This window comes from Miscanthus floridulus, chromosome 16, assembly GCF_019320115.1.
Source record: "Miscanthus floridulus cultivar M001 chromosome 16, ASM1932011v1, whole genome shotgun sequence".
NCBI lineage: Eukaryota > Viridiplantae > Streptophyta > Magnoliopsida > Poales > Poaceae > Miscanthus > Miscanthus floridulus.
In genome coordinates this window covers 3,068,133-3,087,289 of record NC_089595.1, presented here as the reverse complement: position 1 = coordinate 3,087,289, position 19,157 = coordinate 3,068,133, and the positions used below count along the sequence as shown (strand labels likewise).

The 19,157-nt window shown below is 49.0% G+C and overlaps 1 protein-coding gene and 1 pseudogene across 1 annotated transcript; both read right to left on the bottom strand.

Moving 5' to 3' along the window:
- LOC136513299 (uncharacterized) overlaps window positions 1-19,157 on the bottom strand; it is a 218,825-nt pseudogene that overhangs the window by 140,914 nt on the left and 58,754 nt on the right.
- On the bottom strand, window positions 12,539-12,985 carry LOC136513671 (pheromone-regulated protein PRM7-like). The gene has a single exon (XM_066507634.1). The coding sequence runs from the start codon at window positions 12,983-12,985 to the stop codon at window positions 12,539-12,541; it is 447 nt and encodes a 148-aa protein (XP_066363731.1).

The following is a 19,157-nucleotide window of genomic DNA, read 5'->3' as shown; positions in this document are numbered from 1 at the left end:
TACACGTACTATACCCATGCAAAGGATATTAAATATGTGAACTAAAACAGCGGCGTTTGAATAGAAGCTCTCGATGGAGTGGGGTGAAAGATCCAATACTTTGGCATCATTGAAGAGATATGGGAACTTGAGTATAGAAGGGATATAACGGTGGCCCTATTTTGATGCTGCTGGATCAAACAACACCAACTGAACGAGATCGGATTGAGAGTCCTGGACCTCGAGAATCTAGGCTACCAAGATGACCCTTGGCTGCTCGCTTCACGTGTCGTACAAATTTTCTATATGTCTGACCCACATAGTAACCTCTCCCCGAAGAAGAAGACAAAGCACGTGGTTGCCTTTGGGAAACAGCACATTATCAGAGTTGATGGCACGGACGATGTTGAAGCTTACAATAACTACCATGAGATGCCACTATTCACAGACTTTCCTAAGAAGATCGGTGTTGTGGAAAAGAACCTACCCAAAGACATATTGCCATGGAAATGAAAAGGTGTCAAGGGAAAAATCGTTACAGCAGGCTAGCTAGTTGTTGAACATGGAGTGTTTGTGTAAGTGTGTGTGTTTGTAAGACTTTATTTATGCATGTGTGTGAGACTATATATTTATGTCTGTGTGTGAGACTATATATTTATATATGTGTGTGAGACTACATTTATGCATGTGTGTGAGACTACCCTTTGCAACATCCAGATGAACATATTGCAATATCCACTCTATTACTACTAAAACAGCTGTAATACGTAGACACTTGAAACAGGCACTTATTACTACAGCAACATGTTCGGACTACTATTGAAACACTTAAAATAAGCACTTAACACTTTATGAAATGAAGAAATGACCAAAATAAAAGTTGGAGATCTTGACGAGTTATACAACTTTTATATTCATCACCTTTACAGCTGAAATCATTTAGTGGTTGAAAATCAGGTTTAAAGTTGTCATTTTCTGAAATTCAAAATTTGAATTGTCCAAAATTAGTGACAAAGATAGATGACCAGACTAAAATGATAGAGCATGATTTTGGAAAATTTTAGAAAAAAACCCATCACATTTGGAGTTAGTATGAGGGAGAAAAACTAGTTATAATTTTTAGCCACAAATTAAAAAGAGAAATCACACTTGTTCATCATTGATCGTCATGAACAGTTGTGATTTTTCTTTTTAATCTCTGGGTAAAATTTGTAACTAGTCTTTCTCCCTCATACTAACTCCAAATGTGATGATTTTTTTCCAAATTTTTTTTTAAAATCATGCCCTATCAAGTTACTGTGTTGATTTGGTCATTCTTTTCGTTTGACAAAGTTTGAGCAATTCAGATTTTCAAATTTAAAAAAATGACAAGTTCTAACAAGATTTTGAAATACCAAATGATTTCAGCTGAAAAAGTGAAGAATACCAAAGTTGTATAACTCATCAAGATCTACAACTTTTATTTTGATCATTTCTTCATCTGATAAAGTGATAGTAAACATTGTTCACAAATCAACATGTCTCTCGTATAGTTTATGAAACTATGAGTGATATGTGGATTTGTGAACAATGTTTACTAACACTTTATTAAATGAAGAAATGATCAAAATAAAAGTTGTAGATAGTGATGAGTTCAACAACTTTTATGTTCATGACTTTTCTAGTTGAAATCATTTAAGGTTTCAAAATCTTGTTTGAAGTTGTTATTTATTAAAATTCAAAATTTGAACTATTCCAATTTAGTCAAATGAAAAGATGACTAAAATAAAAGTTGTAGATAGTGATGTGTTCAACAACTTTTATGTTCACGACTTTCTTATTTGAAATCATTTAGGGTTTCAAAATCTTGTTTGAAGTTGCCATTTATTAAAATTCAAAATTTAAACTTTTCAAATTTTGTCAAATGAAAAGATGACCAAAATATAAGTTGTACATCTTGATAAGTTCTACAACTTTGATGTTTACAAAATTTTCATTTGAGGTCATTTAGTGACATAAAATTCTATTAATTGTTTTGAAATTCAAATTTTCAATTTTTAAAATATTTTTTTTGTAAAGAAGAAAATATAGAATTATATCTATATATATAATAAAAATTTTTATATATACATATATTTATATATATAGAATAATAAAAAACTAATATATAAATTTACATTATGTTCTTTATATATAAATTGAATTACAGAATTAGTAATTAAAATAAATTAAAAAATATTTGTAGGGGTGGCTAACTCAGGAGCCGCCCCTACAAATGACCTCCGGTATATAAACTAGAGCCCGCGGGAGGCCAAAATTTTTCTAAGTCTGGGCGCTATTCTTCCTCTACGTCGCCGGCAGGCTGCCAAAGTTTCCTTCGACGCCGCCGACGCCTCGTCCTCCCTGACCTCTCCACCGCTGACGCAGTCCACAAAGCCGCCGCACCAATGCCGCCGCCCCATCTCCGTGCCCCCGGGCCCCATCCTCGGCAATCCCCATGCCGCCACGCAGCTAGGGTTTGAGAGCCTCCTGGCCGGCCAGCCCGCCGCCGCCCCATCTCCGACCCGACCTCCCCCGCTCCGGCCGTCGGCTCATCGATCTACGATTTTTGAGCTCTCCCAGCCCCCTACGCTAGGGTTTGAGGGCCCCAGCCCACTGCGCCACCACTGCCGCCATCCCTTGGTGGCCGTGTGCACTAGCATCCGTGCACGCTCCCCATCTCCGACCTTTGCTTCTGACGTGGGGGTCTTCTCCGACCTTGACATCCCTGCCCCGTGCTCGCTGCCGCCGCCATCCCTTGCTTGGCTATAAATCTAAAAAATCAGTTCCATTTGATTGAATAGTATCTTGCGGCCAAGCCAAATATTTAACTGAATGTGTCATTCTAGGACAAACAAGCGTTGCTGTGTCACCTCATCGTAAGCCGATCAGACGTCTAGAGTTGGCTGTCACCACTGCTACTACTGACATCACTAGATGGACGTTGTTCTGAGGAGACATTGCTACCCACTTGTATGTCGTCTGTGTTCAACGGCTCCAGCACATAAACTGCACCATCGCTCATACCCACTGCAATCTGGTTTGGCTTCCACGGATGCGTAGCGACAACTGTGGGATAGACAGTTTCACCATCCCTGGGAGCAAGAGAGGTAACAGAAACAAGATGTTGGTTACCAGAATTGAATGTACCACTCAAACAAAAAGCAGAAACTACTTTAACCTACATATATACCTGGATATTAAAGAAGGTATGTAGGCAGAGGGTGCTATCCTGCACTATAAGGTAAGAGATTCTGCTTTGAATATTCCAATTGTGCATCATAAAATCCAGTATAGACCAACAAACAACCAAGTGAGTATACAGCTCTCGAAATTGGAGCAGGGAGTGCATCTCTTGGGAACCACTGCATTATCATGTTATGGAAGGTTAATTATCAGTTTGCAATGTGCCTATTACAATGCATCGATACGATTAGGAGCATTCTACAAGCATGATGTAAGTCATGTAATATGTTAGTACTCCGACTCAATAGACAAGATTGCATATGATTACTAAGAGATGCGAAATATTATATTGAAAATGTTGTGAATGACTTACCGAGCACAAGCATTATAATTGCCAATCAAAGATCGCCAACTGACTCTCATGAACTACTAGAAGATGTGTTTCATCATAATGAGATTGCACCATTGTATCACCAACTAAAGCACCGGAACCATTAGATGGATGTTTGATGTATCTTGATTTCATCTTCTCCTAACCATCAATGCTCCAAACACATAGGTGCAAATTTCTTTTTCCTGTAAAAATCAACAAAAAAATGATTCAGAAAGAAACAATACTATATTTATAGATCTTTCTATCTTTTAGAAAGTGGAGTGTATTTATAGATCTTTATATATTTTAGAAAATGGACTAATGGATGGTATGAAATGCGACAAACATAACATTCGACTGTCAGCATCCTTAAATTTATAAGAAAAATCAAAAAATTGCCAGTGCTAATTTTGATATATATTAGAATTCACACCTGAGCATCAGCATCTGCAGATACAAGCACCTCCATTGATGGCAAAAATGCTAGTCCAGTTATCTTTTTTTGATGACCCGTGAGCATAATTTCAACCTGTGCAATTCGATTAAGATAAGTTGATATTTTGGCACGTCGATGTTAAATATAAACTAAACAGTAATTAGTACATTAAGCATAATGTTCCAGATAGAAAGAATCATTATAATTAAGAATTCTCACATTTTTAAATGTCGAGCTAACAACATATGTAAGGTTTAGGTAGTTTTTTTTGGATCATACCACGAGATACTTACTACTGTTCATAGTGTTAACGGGAGATACCACAAACTTGCTATGTAATATGTGTACCTTGTGGTAAAAGTCTGCAAAAAGTACATAATTTGTTTTGTCAAAAAGAACATATGTAAAACAACATTTACAATCTCATGATATCCTAATACATAAGTGAAAAGCCCTAGTTTAGTTTTGGATAATTGATGAAACCTAAGTGAAGTAACCCTTTGCTCTGAGTGATATATGAGATAGATTGGTTCACCCCAAGTGGTGGAGCTAGATGGCACTCAAGTGATGAAGGTGGCCAAAAGATGGTGAATGAAGTGCTCCAACTTGGAAAAGAAGAAAGAGAAAAACAAAATGGGCTCAAGGCAAAGGTATAAGCAATAAGGCCATTTTGTTTTACCGGTCAAGACATTATAGATAGTGTGACCGGGTTTAGGACAAATAGCCATACTATGAAGAGGGGAAAATCATGGTAAAAGCGGTTATCAAGTGCCACTAGGTGAAGTGATTCATGCATATGCATTAGGACCTAGTGTGTGACTAACTTGACCCTTGAAATGCTTTGGAGAAATGCTAACACACAGTGCACAAGTGTTGGGACACATTAGTGTTAGCACATGGAAGCAAGGGTTGAAGAAAAGGGAAGAAAGGAGGAGTTATAGGGCCATCGGACCCTGGCTGGCCTTGGCGTCGGCCCATGGGCCGCTAGTCCGACGGCTGACCCTAGTTGTGAACAGTGGTGGCGCCAGCTGCTGACTCTGTGTTGGTCTCTCTCACGTGGGTTCGAAGGTTGCATAGTTGAGAGGGCGCGGGAGCTCCAGACCCTGGTGCTTGGTCTGGCTGCCTCGGCCGGACTGAGTCCCAAATGTCCTGGAGCTCTCGGGAGTTCTCCATGTAAATTCTGAGGAGGCGTCAGACCCTGGTGCATAGTCCGGCCAGTGGCGTCAGACTGAGTTCGGACTGAAAATCTCATTCTGGAACCTTACTGGAAGGTGTGAGACCTTGGTTGCGATTGGTCCGACCAAGGCATTGTTGGGGTCCCGAGGCTCGGTCTAGAGCGCGCGTAGAGAGCCATTGCACACTCCAACGGTTGATTTGAAAAGCAAGGACACGTGGCGACATGTGATTGGTCGTAGGGGAGCGTCAGACCTAGAGCCGATGGTCCGGAGCCTCATGAGTCCATGTCACACCCTAAAATTTTGGATTTTGGGTTGTGCATAGAAAATACTAATTAAAATAAATGTTTTAATATTTGGATAAAATTTCCCAAGTTTAGTTTAAGTTAGCATCAGTAAGTTATAGGAAAAATGTGAATCTTCAAACTTTTCTAAATGAATTTCATGGGTTTTTGGTTGATGTGATGTTTGCCTGTTGCTTCTCTGTCTGTTAAGAGTGAGCAAAGTCTTTAAAACGCGTTTAGTAAGTCGTTAATCTTTCTCTGCTTGTCTCTGCCTTTTTCTGTAATCAAATCTCAGCTTTAGATCTTAATCTTTCTGTATGGAGTACCCCAAGATCCTCTTACTCTTCTCCAAATCACTCCGTTGAGTTCCTCGTCCGTCAATCAATCTCTACAAACTTCTCGGGAATTTTTTCAGCTTTTTCTGAAACTTTTTCCCACTTTTCTCTAAGTATAATCTAATTTTTATATGCTCCAAAATATCTTTTCATGAGCTCCAAATACTTTGTTTGGGTTTCCCATGTTCTAAAATGTCTCTAAGAATTTTCTTCGGATTTTTAGAGCTTTCGGAGTAATTTTCGTTGCTTAAATATCAATTCTAGACTTTTCTGTAATTATTTCATTCACGAAATTAATTAATTTCGAAAATAATAAAATAGGCTGTTTTTGCACATACCTCAAACCCTATCACTATATATGTGCCGGTGTTGTGCTCGTCGCTCTGATTCCAGATGTAAAATCCTTTTTTCGAGCCGCCACTCCTAACGCGCTAGATCTAAAGCCGAAGTTCCGAAAAGCTAGGTTTCCGGCGAACTCTCCGGTGAGCTTTTCCGGCCGAACCTTGGCGTTCCGGCAAATTCCACCACCAAGAGGTAGCTCTCTTCGTTGTCTACATCGTGGTATACTTGTTTTCTCAAATCCATGTCCGTTTGATCGTTTCCCTAGCCTCTCTTTCTCTTTTTCGGCGAGGAGCTCCATGGATAGGTCATCTTCCTCCGTTTTCGGCCACCCTCTGCCTTGGCCGCACCACCCCGGCCGCCGCCCGTCCCGTGCGTCCTGGCCTATGCGCCGCTCAGGCCCCTTCCTCGTGCCCCCAGCCCCTCCGGTCATGTGCTCCCGTGCGCATGGAGCAGGCGCCGTGCCTACAGTGGCCGAGTGGGCCCTGCCCCGTCCCACGTCACCTTTGGCCTCCACGCCGCCGCGTGCCGGCAATGGCCGTCTAGGCCGGCCGTCCTCGACTACCTCCACGCGAGCAGTGGCAGCCTTCATGGCCATGACCGGCCATTGCTCTGTACGTTACGTAAAGGAAGAAGATGGAGAGGATGAAGATGAAGGTAATTACAGTTTTGCCACCAAACGTGTTTAGCCGTAGTTTATTCGTTTTAATTCTGTTTTACTCCATTCAAGTTGCGTTAGATTCGTGAGAAGATGGAGAGGATGAAGATGAAGGTAATTACAGTTTGGCCACCAAACGTGTTTAGCCGTAGTTTATTCGTTTTAATTCTGTTTTACTCCATTCAAGTTGCGTTAGATTCATGTCGAAGTGCTCTATACAATAGTACCATTGTTTTCATGTCACATGTTTTTTTCCACATGTAGCTAAATATTAAACTGATTAATAAGCTTGTAATTAGTTTTATATAATTAAAAGTAATATGGGTTTTATATCTCGATGATTATGCATAACATGTTAATTTGATTAATTGCTAATACAAATGTGTGTTTAAACAATAATTTGCTTAGTTTAAACACGTTTCATATACAAAATTCGAATTAGATGCTCTCACATGTTTATTTCTTTTGCAAAGATAAAGCTTAATAACTTGCTTAATAAATTAGGTGATAGCATTTACAAAATAAAATATGATTAGCTTCAACTCGATTTTCAAGTTTAAATATGATTTGTTTCATCTGAATAAATGTTACTCACATAGTTCTTCATAATTCACATAAATCATTCTCGTAGTTGCTTTCTTTTATAACATAAACTTTTTGGTAGTCCTTGTTTTAATTATAGCTCCGTTCTCGACGTTTCTCATGATCGTAGAACTAGTTCTTCTTAGTACGTTGTTTTTACCTTGTGTGGTGTACTGTTCTTAGTTTCTTTCTTTTATTGCTTGTCTGTTTGCCTATGCGTGGTGCTTGCTACGAGTAGAACAAGAATCGTTTGAGTGCTGAAGATCAGAAGGTGATGACCAAAAGTAAAGTATGAGGAAGTTTGAGCAAGTGTTAAGGCAAGTATAATATGGGGCTTTCCTTGATACCTATTCACCATTAATGCCACTACATTCATGCATGTGTCTAATTTGATCAACCCTTAAGGATTTTATCCTAGCACATTGTTATCCTGATCCTTGATACATATGGTTTATGCATATGGGTAGTTTTGCTAGTTGCTCTACTTTAATCAAGAAGCTCCTTAATATTGACTAATGGCATATGCAATGATGTTTAAAATGTGCTTTTTAGCAACATGGAATCCCTAAGAACTTATATGTGAGCAAAATCCGGGACTTAGAGTACAACCATGAGTGCTATATGACTCTGGCTTTAGTCAAGTATGAGGACCTTTTCTAGCTTGTTAGTGGTTACTTGAAGGGGCACAGAAGGGGTTTGTCGAGCTAAGTATAGTGCGGCCTCTATCCCTATGTGTATAGCCTACGCGGAATGTGCCATTCGGAAGGGGGGCTCTATATTCCCTCGCCAATTGGAAACCCAGCGGCTCTAACTTGTTAGACGAACCTTTGAAAGACTTCATAGTGAACCCTGCTGACCTTACTTGGTAGTGGGTCAAGAGGCTGATCACCTTGGGCAAAAAGATAAATCATGGCTCATGGTGAAAGTGTACAACCTCTGTAGAGTGTAAAACTGGTATATCAGCCGTGCTCACGGTCACGAGTGGCTTGGAAAACTGATAGAATATTGGGTTCTTATTATTATTCTATGATGTTGAGGATGCTCATGTTTAATCATTATTGTACTATTGCCATTACTTATTGTCGGTGTTTCGAATAAGCACCGGCAAGTAAATTTATATTTATGCGCGTTAGGCCCGGATGGTGCGCTAAAGGACACGAGATTTATACTGGTTTGGGCTGAAAGTCCCTACGTCCAGTCTGTTGCTGCTCATGTTATTAGCACCGAAAATGGTTCGTAGTAGGGGATACAAACGGTCGAGAGAGGGACTGGTCCCAGGTCTCTGATGGAAGGGTCGAAAGGATGTCAAGAGCCTGATAGCAGCTTGACTGTGTATGATGTGTGTTGTGTTGTCCATCAAAAGTCGGTCCCTCTAGTGGGGAGCCCTGCCCTCTCTTTTATAGACCAAGGGGGGAGTAGGGGCTACAGATGGGAGAAAGATGAAAATACCAAGGGCATAGAAGGTCCTTAGAAGGAGCCGGGTCTTCCTTTTTTCCCGCGCCTGCCCTGTATAATATGGCAGTCCGTGTCAGAAGTGGTGTGCTTGTTGATCTTCGTAGGCCATGCCCTAGCCTCTTTTAGCAAGTGGGTGCGTCCCATCCTGCTCCTGCGGGCGGTGTGTCGGACAGGGTTGTTGATCTCCGACCCCGTGGGGAGCGGATGGCGTGGCGACTGCTCGTTTGTCACTGTAGGAGACGGGAGTCCTAGCTTGGAATGTAGTGGTTGTCGTATGTCCGTGTCGGGTTCTTCGCCCGAAGGCTGAAGGCGGCACGTACAACACTGTAGGGCGAAGAGCACGTGCCTGCAACACTATTCAGGCTCTGCTACGCCTGGAAGGGTCTAAGCGCCCGTCCCGTCACGCCCTGATGGTACTTTCCTGCAGGGGTGCGGGGTATGGTCCTTGATGCCGTGGTTGACCCGAACGTCTTGTCTCACCCTGTACCTATCATCATGAGGGAGCGGGGATTGGTTGTCAGGCGAGGCAGAGCCTGTCTTTTATCAGTCGGGCGAGGTGGAGTCTAGCCCTTAGCCCTCGGGCGAGGCAGAGCTGGCCCATGGGCGTTGGGCGAGGCGGAGTCTAGCCCTTAGCCCTCGGGTGAGGCAGAGCTGGCCCACGGGCGTCGAGCAAGGCGAAGTCTAGCCCTTAGCCCTCGGGCGAGGCGGAGCTGACCCACGGGCGTCGGGCGGGCGGAGTCTAGCCCTTAGCCCTCTGGCGAGGCGAAGCTGGCCCATGGGCGTCGGGCAAGGCGGAGTCTAGCCCTTAGCCCTCGGGCGAGGTGGAGCTGACCCACGGGCGTCGGGCGAGGCGGAGTCTAGCGCTTAGCCCTCGAGCGAGGCGGAGCTGGCCCACGGGCGTTGGGCAAGGCGGAACCAAACTCCCGTCATTCGGGCAAGAAGCGCAGTAGCGCCCTTGTCCGTTCGGGAGTTTTTAACGTTCGATGGTTATTAGTTCCACCTCCTTGGGTACCCCAGTATTAGGTCCCCGACGGTAGCCCCCGAGCCCCCGTGTGATTCGGACAGAATCACCCGGGGGGTGTTTTTGATTTCGTCGAAGTCAATTCGCCAGTGGGTGCGCGCGAGCGCACCCGATGGGTGTAGCCCCCGAGCCCCTGGGTGATTTGAGTAGAATCGCCCGGGGGGTGTATTTGACTTCATCGGAGTTAATTCGCCAGAGGGTGCGCGTGAGCGCACCCGATGGGTGTAGCCCCCGAGCCCCCGGGTGATTCAAGTAGAGTCGCCTAGGGGGTAGTATCGGACCCTCCATGGGTAAGGCCATAAGACTTGTTTTTTCGTCAACTGGATATTTTTAAGGGAAACGTGGTATTCCGTTCGCGAGAATTTTATTCAGGGCCGGCCTGGCCGGAACCCAACTGCGGATCGAGGCCCTGGTGACGCTTGCATCCCTGGGTTCTGGTTGCTTATGGGCCCATCCACTATTGGGTTGGTTGTCGAGACCGTTGGGCTGATCCCTGGACGTTCCAGGCCCAGGTGGGCCAGAGATGAAGCATTCTAACCCATATTCCCTCTGTGGGGAAAGAGTCCGGTCCACTTGGGAATGCGAACCATCTAGCGCGGTTTTGGAGGGAAAGGATAGAGATCGTGGGCGCGTATCCCGCGAGGTGACATGGCGGTGCGCGTGGCAGGCTTGGAGATCGAGGTGGACGGTTGCCCTTCTTGCATCCGTCACCCCTATAAAACCACAAGGTTCACCCCTAGGGTTTCGTATTTCGTCTCCTCGCCTTCGCGTCTGAATCTTCCGCCATCAATCGCTTTAGCCTCCAGCTCCCGTACTGCCGCCGTTGTTAGGCTTGCATCCGCATCGTAGCCACCGTCAAGCTCGCGCCCGCGTCGCAGCCGCCGTCGAGCTCGCACCCACCTTTTTTTCCGACGCCTCAATGGACCTGTGGGGCAGATCTGGAATTACCCCTCAGCGTTTGGAGGGCCTCGTCCACCGCGGCCTTCTCCGCCCATCAACCGTTGCCGAGGGGTGGCTACTGCCCGATGATGAGGACCAGCCGTTGCCACCCGAAGGGTATGTCATGTCTTTTGCTATCTTTCATGAGCGGGGATTCACCGTACCTGCGCATAGATTTCTTCGGGGGCTGTTGGATTACTACCAGGTGGAGTTGCAGCACCTTACTCCCAATGGGGTTCAACATATGGCGGCATTTGTTGCCCTATGTGAGGGTTTCCTAGGGATCGATCCTCACTTTGATCTGTGGCGGCACTTCTTTACCATCAGTCTGTCGAAGAGGCGGATTGGGGGGAAGGAGGTGAGTGTGTCGATGGGATGTGCCAGCATTCATCTACGCCATGCTCGGGCGAGCGGCTACCCGTTGATGCGTTTGTCGTCCTCCAACAAGGAGTGGCATTCGTAGTGGTTTTACATCAGGGACGACGTGAATGCCCCCCTACCGAAGTATTCAGGGCGCCTCATCGAAGAGGCCCCGGAGTCGTGGAAGTGGGGCGTCCTGACCAAGGAGAAGAAGCATCTCACCGATCTTCTCGCCGCCCTCCATACTCAGAAGGACCGGGGCGTGATGGGGTCGGGGATCTTTGGTGCCTACCACGCGAGGAGAGTGGCGCCGCTGATGGCGCGCGCGCTCCCCCTGCTCCGGATGGTGCCTGGAGTGCCGTTTGAAGGGACGGTGCTTGTTGATGAAGCGCTTCCTCCCTCCAAGGTGGCGTAGCGCATCAAGGAGGCAATGGAGCCTATCAAGGACTCCGCCGGTGATGTCCTCGATCATGTGTATCCAGTGCTGGGGCATCCCCCAATGCGGCCGAAACCGGGGTTTTTTGACTTCGTAAGCTTTCTTTCCCCACACTCCTCTTTTTGCTTGAATTTTCGACCCCTCGATGCTAACTTTGGGATGGCGGGACCAGCCGAGGAGACTCTCTTTCAAGGAGAGTCCAGACCCAGAGCCGAAGGACTGGGTTCTGACAGCGGCGAATCGCACCGCGGCTGAGTGGGACAAGAGGACAAGGGAGCTCAAGAAGGAGTTGATACGAAAGCAGCAGGCATGGGATCGAGGAGCGGAGGTAAGCAGTGATGACGACGACAACGATGACGACGACGACGATGAGGCAGCAGCCAGCATGGATTGGGGTGACCTGGAGAACGAGGACTCGTTGTCCATGCAGGGACCCCTTTCGTTCCACGCGGAGGGAAGCGAGTCTGTGAGGACGGTGGAGCCGAGCCTGCCCCTGGGTCCGGTGGGAGCCGGTGGATCCACCGTCACCCTCGGGGTGCCATCGGGGGATCAGTGGATGGGCGGGGACAGATCTGTGGCTACCCCCGAGGTGCTGATGGAGGGGGGCGGCTCCGATGCCGCGCCCCGTGAGCTGATGGAGGGGGACGGCTCTATTGCCGTGCCCCATGAGCCGATGGAGGGGAGCCGCCCTGTCGCCGCGCCCTTGGAGACAAGGGAGACGTGCCCCCTGCCTCGAAGCATGGGGTAGGCTTGAAGCGGTCCCGCCCACATGAGTTGGAGCAGGGGCCTAGGGGTTCGTCCCCCAAACGTACCCGTCGCCCAAAAGCGTCAGAGTATGTCATTGATTCCCCTCGTTTTCCCTTGTTTACTGTTCTGTTCCGGCTTTATGTCTTTTTTCCTTTTCGTAGATTCTTGCGATAGGGCCACCCTCTAGGACCGGCGCCCAAGAAGAGCCTTGCCCTTCAGGCAGGGCGGATGGTGCTGTCCGACATCGCCCCTATTTCGGGCAAGAGCGGCACTGACGTTGTGGCCTCGTTGGCCAATCCGGCGGCACCCGTGGTGGTTGCCGAGCAGGTGGCCGCGACTGCGCCAAGCCTATAGCAGCTGGACGCAGCCGCGGTGGCATTCGAGGGGGTGGCGCATTCCGTGCCCCCGGCGGCCCAAGTGACGGGGCCTGACGTGGGCTGGGCAGAGTCGGGTGTAGCCGTGGTGGCATCCGATGGAGCAGCGCAGTTCGCGCCGCTGGAGGACCAGACGGAGGTGGCCGTGACCGCAACAAGCCCGGTGGGGTCGGACGCTGCCATGGTGGCGTTCGAGGGGGTGGTGCAATCCACGCCACCGGCGGTCCAGGCCGTGGTGCTCGGGGCAGGCCGGATGGAGGAGGACGTGGCCGAAGGGTCTTCGGGCATCGTGACAGTGGTGGGGAGGATCAGAAGGGAGCCACCTGTGGCCCTGTTGTCAGGAGGCAGCCGCTCCCCCGCACGGGGCGAGCCGCCGGTCTAGTGGATGGCCGCCGAGACCTCAAGCTGAAGGCTGAAGGCTGAGGAGAGGTTCGCGGCGTTGCAGCAGAGGGCGGACCAGGACGCTGAGACGATCATCTGGTTGCGCGAGGAGCGGGATGAGGTATGCCGGACCGAGGAAAGACTTCGCTCGGAGCATAGTGCAGCCTGTGAGGATCGTGATCGGGCCACCCGGGAGCGTGACGAGGCGCGTGGGGTGGCCGACTCCCTCTGGGCGGATCTTGGAGTCGCGGTGAACCGAAGGTTGGACGTTGAGAGCGTTGCTGCTAGGCTGGAGAAAGAGCTTACTGAAGTGCGAGGGATCCTCTGGACCGAGAGCGATGAGCACAACCTTCTGCAAGCCGCTATCGGGGTGGTCATTGATGCCCTGGGGGTGGCGCAACCGGTGGAAACCAGCTCGCTCACGGCTCGTGCCATGGGTATCACGGCACGGGTGGGCCAACTTGAGGAGGATGCCTTTCACACCGGGGTCACCCAAGCCTTTGCTGTCGCCCATTCCCATTATGCTCAGGAGATTAACCTAGAGGCAATGAGCCATGGCTTCGTGCCTGTCTATGATGACAATGAGCTAGACGAGATGGAAAAGGTAGTGGCTCCCCTCGCACAAAACCTAGCGAACAGGTTGAAAGAAGAGGTTCTCCCTTCGCGGAAGGAGTTAGTTTGATAAACACTTATCTGTAATATGTGAACAAGTGTCAGTACTTTTGTGTCCTAGAAACGGTTTTGTAATTTTCATTTCGTTTGTTTGATCTTACCTTCTTCTCTTTTTATGATAAAAAAGATTTAGACAATCGACCCTTCCATTTGTTAAGACCGTAGGGCCCGAGGTTTTTTAGGGGAACTTTTGATTGCGCTGGTGAGCAAAATTACCGTAGCTGTCTAGGCGTGGGCTTTTTGCGGTCTTACCAGTCTGTTCCCCCAAACCTTGCCACCAGTCTTGATGCGAAGAGGAGGTCTAATGTAATGTTTTTTCAAAAAAAGAAAGGGGGTAGCCATACCTTTATCAGCCCCCGAGTGAGATCTAACCCCTTGCGGTTGCTGGGGTCAGATGTTACTAGAGACTGGAGCGAGGGAGGTGAACTTACGTTTGTATTTACTCGTACCCCTTGCTAAGGACTTTGATGATCGCTGTGTGACCGTACGTTATGAGCTCGCTAACGGGGATGTTCGGACGGAATCCGATCCCGTTTGCTTCACGACAGGGTCGGCGAAGCCCTAGGGTGGCGTTCTATTACTCCTTGGCCCGCCTTCCAACGGATTCCCCCTCAATGGGGTTTCTATGGGCTCGACTAGAGGCTGGATTGAACAAGAAGGTTGAGATGACCCTATTTGCCTTAATGCGGGTCGGGCAAAGGCCGTTGAGGCTCATCTGTGTTTTCTTTCCTAGCTCTTGTTTGACACGAGGCGGCGCTGGACCCTTCGCTGGTCAGCCATTGAACCTCGATCTCTCGATCATGGATCGAGCGGCTTGAGCCCCTGAGCCCTTTAGGGTCGGTTAGGGGTCGACCGTGTTTTCACGTGCTACCCCATCCTCGGTTTCCGCAACTAGAGGGGCTGAGTTGACGACACTTGCCTCGATGGCTCGAGTGTCGCGCTTAATGAGCTCGCTAACGGGTATGTTCGTGTGGAATCTGGATCCATCATTCGTTGACGGGGTCGGTAGGGCCCTCATGTGGCATTCCACTACTTCCTAACCCACCTCCCGGTAGATGCCCGAGCCGTTCGATGGGCTCAGGAGGCCCGTTGGCCTCTCCTCGACGGAGATTCTGTGGGTCTGGCTCGAGGTTAGAATCAAACGAGAAAGGTCGAGATGTCCCTGTCCAGTTCTGAACGGGGTCGGGCGAGGCCGCTGGGTTCATTTTGGTTTTTCTCCCCTGGCTCTGTTTGACACGAGGCGGACTGGAGCCCTTCGCGGGCCGGCCTTCAAACCCCAGTCAGGCGTCGCTCATATTGAATGAGGCGGCTACCGCTTCGTGACGCGACACGAAGCGTTGAGATGCAAGAATTTGCATATGCAACGTTTGGATGTATGGATTTGGCATATAGTTTAATCGAAACAAAAGAGGGGGTCGGTAACATTACCTTGGTGGTATGAGCCATGGGAAGCTCCTACCAGATATGTCCATGGCAGGTTCGGGTCTGACGTTTGCGACGAGGCCAGCGTAACCTAGATAAGTATTGCTATTTTTGTTTTTGTCTCTTGGCGGCGATCCGAGCCGCTCGATTGATTTTTAAGCGATCTGTCAGCTTCCCCCCTGAAAGGGGGCTTTGTAGGTGGACCCCTCCAAACTCCTTTCGGGAAGGCGGGAGCTAAGGCTAGTAATGTGAGGAACTGTGAACGCGATTATGCTGGTGAACAAAAAACACCATAGCCGTCGGGGCATAGGGTCTGGTGGTTCGTCCAGTTGTATTCATCATTATATTCCCACACGCCGTGCTTCCAGTTTCTCAAACGTAAGGAGGGGTCGGGCTAAGAGGGTGTTTAAACAAACAGGCACCCTCGGTAGCCCCCGAGCGATGTCCGTGCCCCTGCCGTTGCTGGGGTCGGAGGCTCGGTAAAGAAATCAACACTCAAAGTAAGTAAACAGGGGTGCTTATCTTTCCATTGGTCGTTTGTTCATTGTTTTGCCTGGGCCGCTCGATCGACCCAGGAGGCCCGTTGGGCTCCCCCTGGAGGGAGGTTTCGTTGTTGGGTTGTTCCATGGTCTAGCCAGGCAGCGTCCCATCGACCAGAGCGCGTCCCGTCGTTTTCGGCGCATCCCCTCAGATTTCTGTCAGCATTGATTTCACATTTGTATTGAATAGGGGAAGGCAGAGAGTTTTTTGTCCCAACCTTTCGCCTTTCCTCCGCTACTGTGTCCCTTCTTTAAATAGGGAGGGGGAGAGGAGTTCTCATCCCATTCCCTAGCCAGTCTCTGAGCCGCTACCACTTCTCCTTCCTTTCCACCGAATGTGGCGGTTCCTGAGTAAGAGAGGGTGATGTGAGGGAGAGAGCAACTCACAGATCTGCTTGTGAATCCAGAGCGGGATGTTGAGCTGGAGGTCATCCAACGTAGATGAGATGGTGCGAGCCACCCTTGCTATGGAGGGACCGCCGCCACCGATGGAGGAGGGGCACTAGAGGGTGCCGAGCGTCGTCGACCTTGCCATCGTTCGCTGCGGCCTTCCTTCAGCGGGAAGCACCCCCTGCCCCGACGCCATTGTTGGGGTTGGAGCTGATGACGATGGCGTAGTCCCTGGGTGCCCCGGCGGAGGGGACCACATTCGCCGGTGCGGTGCTCGACATTGCAGATGATGGTGCCTTCGAAGATCCCACGGAGCGGTGGGACGTTGCTAATGGAGAGCGTTGTGCGGCGGCCGCAGTAGACGAACTGGCCCGTGTACATGCCCGGACGTTGCCGATGGAGAGCTTGGCGCGGCGACCATAGTAGTACTTGTAGTAAAGCTAAGTAGAGACTATAATTGAATAAGTTTAGGGGAGCCCCTGAGTGAATAGTCCTTTGAATTTTAGGAGTACATTAGTCCTTTGTGTGATGAAATTACTTTGTAAGTGGTGAATTTGTGCAAAAATGAACAAATTTTCCATCTTTTGTTACGGCAAATAGCTTTTCAGCTTCCTCTTCTTGTAGAAGAGGTTTCGATGCCTTCCCATGGCTCAAGTTTAAAAAACTAGGAGTGCGGGTGGATTAGCTCTGATCATGCTGGTTAGCAAAGAGGTTGTAGCCGCTAGGGCGTGGATCTCCCATAGTCCTACCAATCGTATTCAGAATTTGTTCCCAAAATCTTAGTCTTTAGGACTTGTTATGAGAAGAATGGAAAACTTAGAGAAAGTTTGCAAAGATAACACATGAAGTGTTTGCAAGATAAACATACTTGTATTATTTGTATCAGCCCCCAAGTGAGGTCTGGCCCCTCATGATTTGCAGGGGTCGGATGTCACTAAAGATCGTGGTTTTGTAAAGACAAAAACTGATAAGAAAAAACATGCGTTTATTTAAGGGTAAAAACGATGTAGTAGCTCAATGTTCCAGGCGTTGGTGAAGACCTCGCCGTTGATGGTTTTCAACCTGTAGGCGCCTGGGCGGAGTACTTCCGCGACAACATATGGCCCCTCCCAGGGCGAGGAGAGCTTATGGCGGTCCTTGTTGCTCTACATGAGGCGGAGGACAAGGTCCCCGACGTTAAAGGCTCGGCCCCGAACCCGTCGGCTGTGGTACCATCATAACACCTGCTGGTACTTGGCCGAACGGAGGAGGGCGATGTCGCGGCTTCGTCTATTTGGTCCATGGCATCTTGGTGGGATGCCTCGGCCCCCTGTTCATCATATGCTCTGATTTTTGGCGCTCCATAGTCAAGGTCTGTTGGGAGAACGGCCTCAGAACCATAAACCATGAAGAAAGGTGTGTAGCCGGTGGCTCGGCTGGGAGTTGTCCTTAGGCTCCAGAGCACCACTGGGAGCTCGGCAACCCAGCGCGCGCTGAACTTGTTCAATTGGTCGAAGATCCTGGGCTTGAGGCCCTGCAGGAGCATGCCGTTTGCGTGCTAAACCTGTCCATTCATCCGGGGGTGCGCGACGGCCGCCCAATCGATCCGGATGTGTTGTTCATCGTAGAATCAAATGAATTTCCTACCGGTGAACTGTGTGCCATTATCTGTGATGATGGAGTTTGGTACTCCAAAGTGGTGGATGATGTCGAGGAAGAACAACACAGCTTGTTCAGATTTGATCGTGGAGATCGGTCGAGCTTCGATCCATTTCGTAAACTTGTCTATGGTGACAAGCAGGTGGGTGAAGCCCCCGGGTGCCTTTTTGAGTGGCCCAACTAGGTCGAGCCCCCAGACCGCGAAGGGCCATGTGATGGGGATCATCTAGAGCGCCTAGGCCGGGAGGTGAGTCTACCGAGCGTAGTATTGACACCCTTCGCAAGTGCGTACAATTTGCTCGGCATCGGCTACTGCGGTTGGCCAGTAGATGCCCTGTCGGAATGTGTTTCCAACCAAGGTCCTTGGCGTGGCATGGTGACCACAGACCCCACCGTGGATATCGCTCAGCAAAAGTTTTCCCAATTCGCTAGGGATACAGAGCTGTAGGATCCCAGTGTGGCTCTGTTTGTAGAGTTTGCCTTCAATAAGAATGAAGGACTTGGCGCGACGTGCAAGCCGTCGGGCTTCCATCTTGTCTACCGGTAGTGTGTCGCGGAGGAGATAGTCGAGGTAAAGCGTTCTCTAGTCATTGAGAGGGTCGGGCTCTACTGCTGGATCCTCTTCAAGCTCCATGACCTCGGGGTCGGGCGGAGTCGCCCCTGATGCTGAGGCGTCGGATGCCCAGCTCGATGGCGATTCGCAGGCCGTTGATGAGCGCTTCGTATTCGGCGATATTGTTTGATGAGGGGAAATGGAGCCAAACCATGTACCTCATGCGGACCTCGAGGGGTGATACAAAGACTAGTCCCACGCCAGCGCCCTTTTTCATTAGCGACCCATCGAAGTACATCGTCCAGTACTCTTGATCGACGACTGCTGGTGGCATCTAGACCTCGGTCCATTCCGCGATGAAGTCAGCCAGCACCTGGGATTTGATCGCCATTCAGGGGGCATATGTAATGCCTTGATCCATCAGCTCGAGTGCCCACTTTGTAGTTCTCCCTGTGGTGTCCTGGCTATGGACGACCTCGTCGAGGGGGAACGACGTCATGACTGTCACAGGGTGTGACTCGAAGTAGTGGCGTAGCTTCCTCTTGGTGATGAGGACGGTGTAGAGGAGTTTCTGGATTTGAGAGTAGCAGGTTTTGGAGTTGGATAGTACCTCGCTGATGAAATATACGGGGTGCTGCACCTTGAAGGTGTGCCCCTCTTCTTCCTGCTCTACTACTAAGGCAGCGCTGACCACTTGCATGGTGGCCGCTATGTACAGCAGGAGGGATTCTCCGTTGCTTGGAGGAACCAGGACCGGGGGTTTTGTTAGAAGTAACTTGACCATGTCAGGCGCCTCCTGGGCCTCGGCTGTCCACTCGAAGCGGTCGGCTTTCTTCAGGAGTCGATAAAGGGGGAGTCCTCGTTC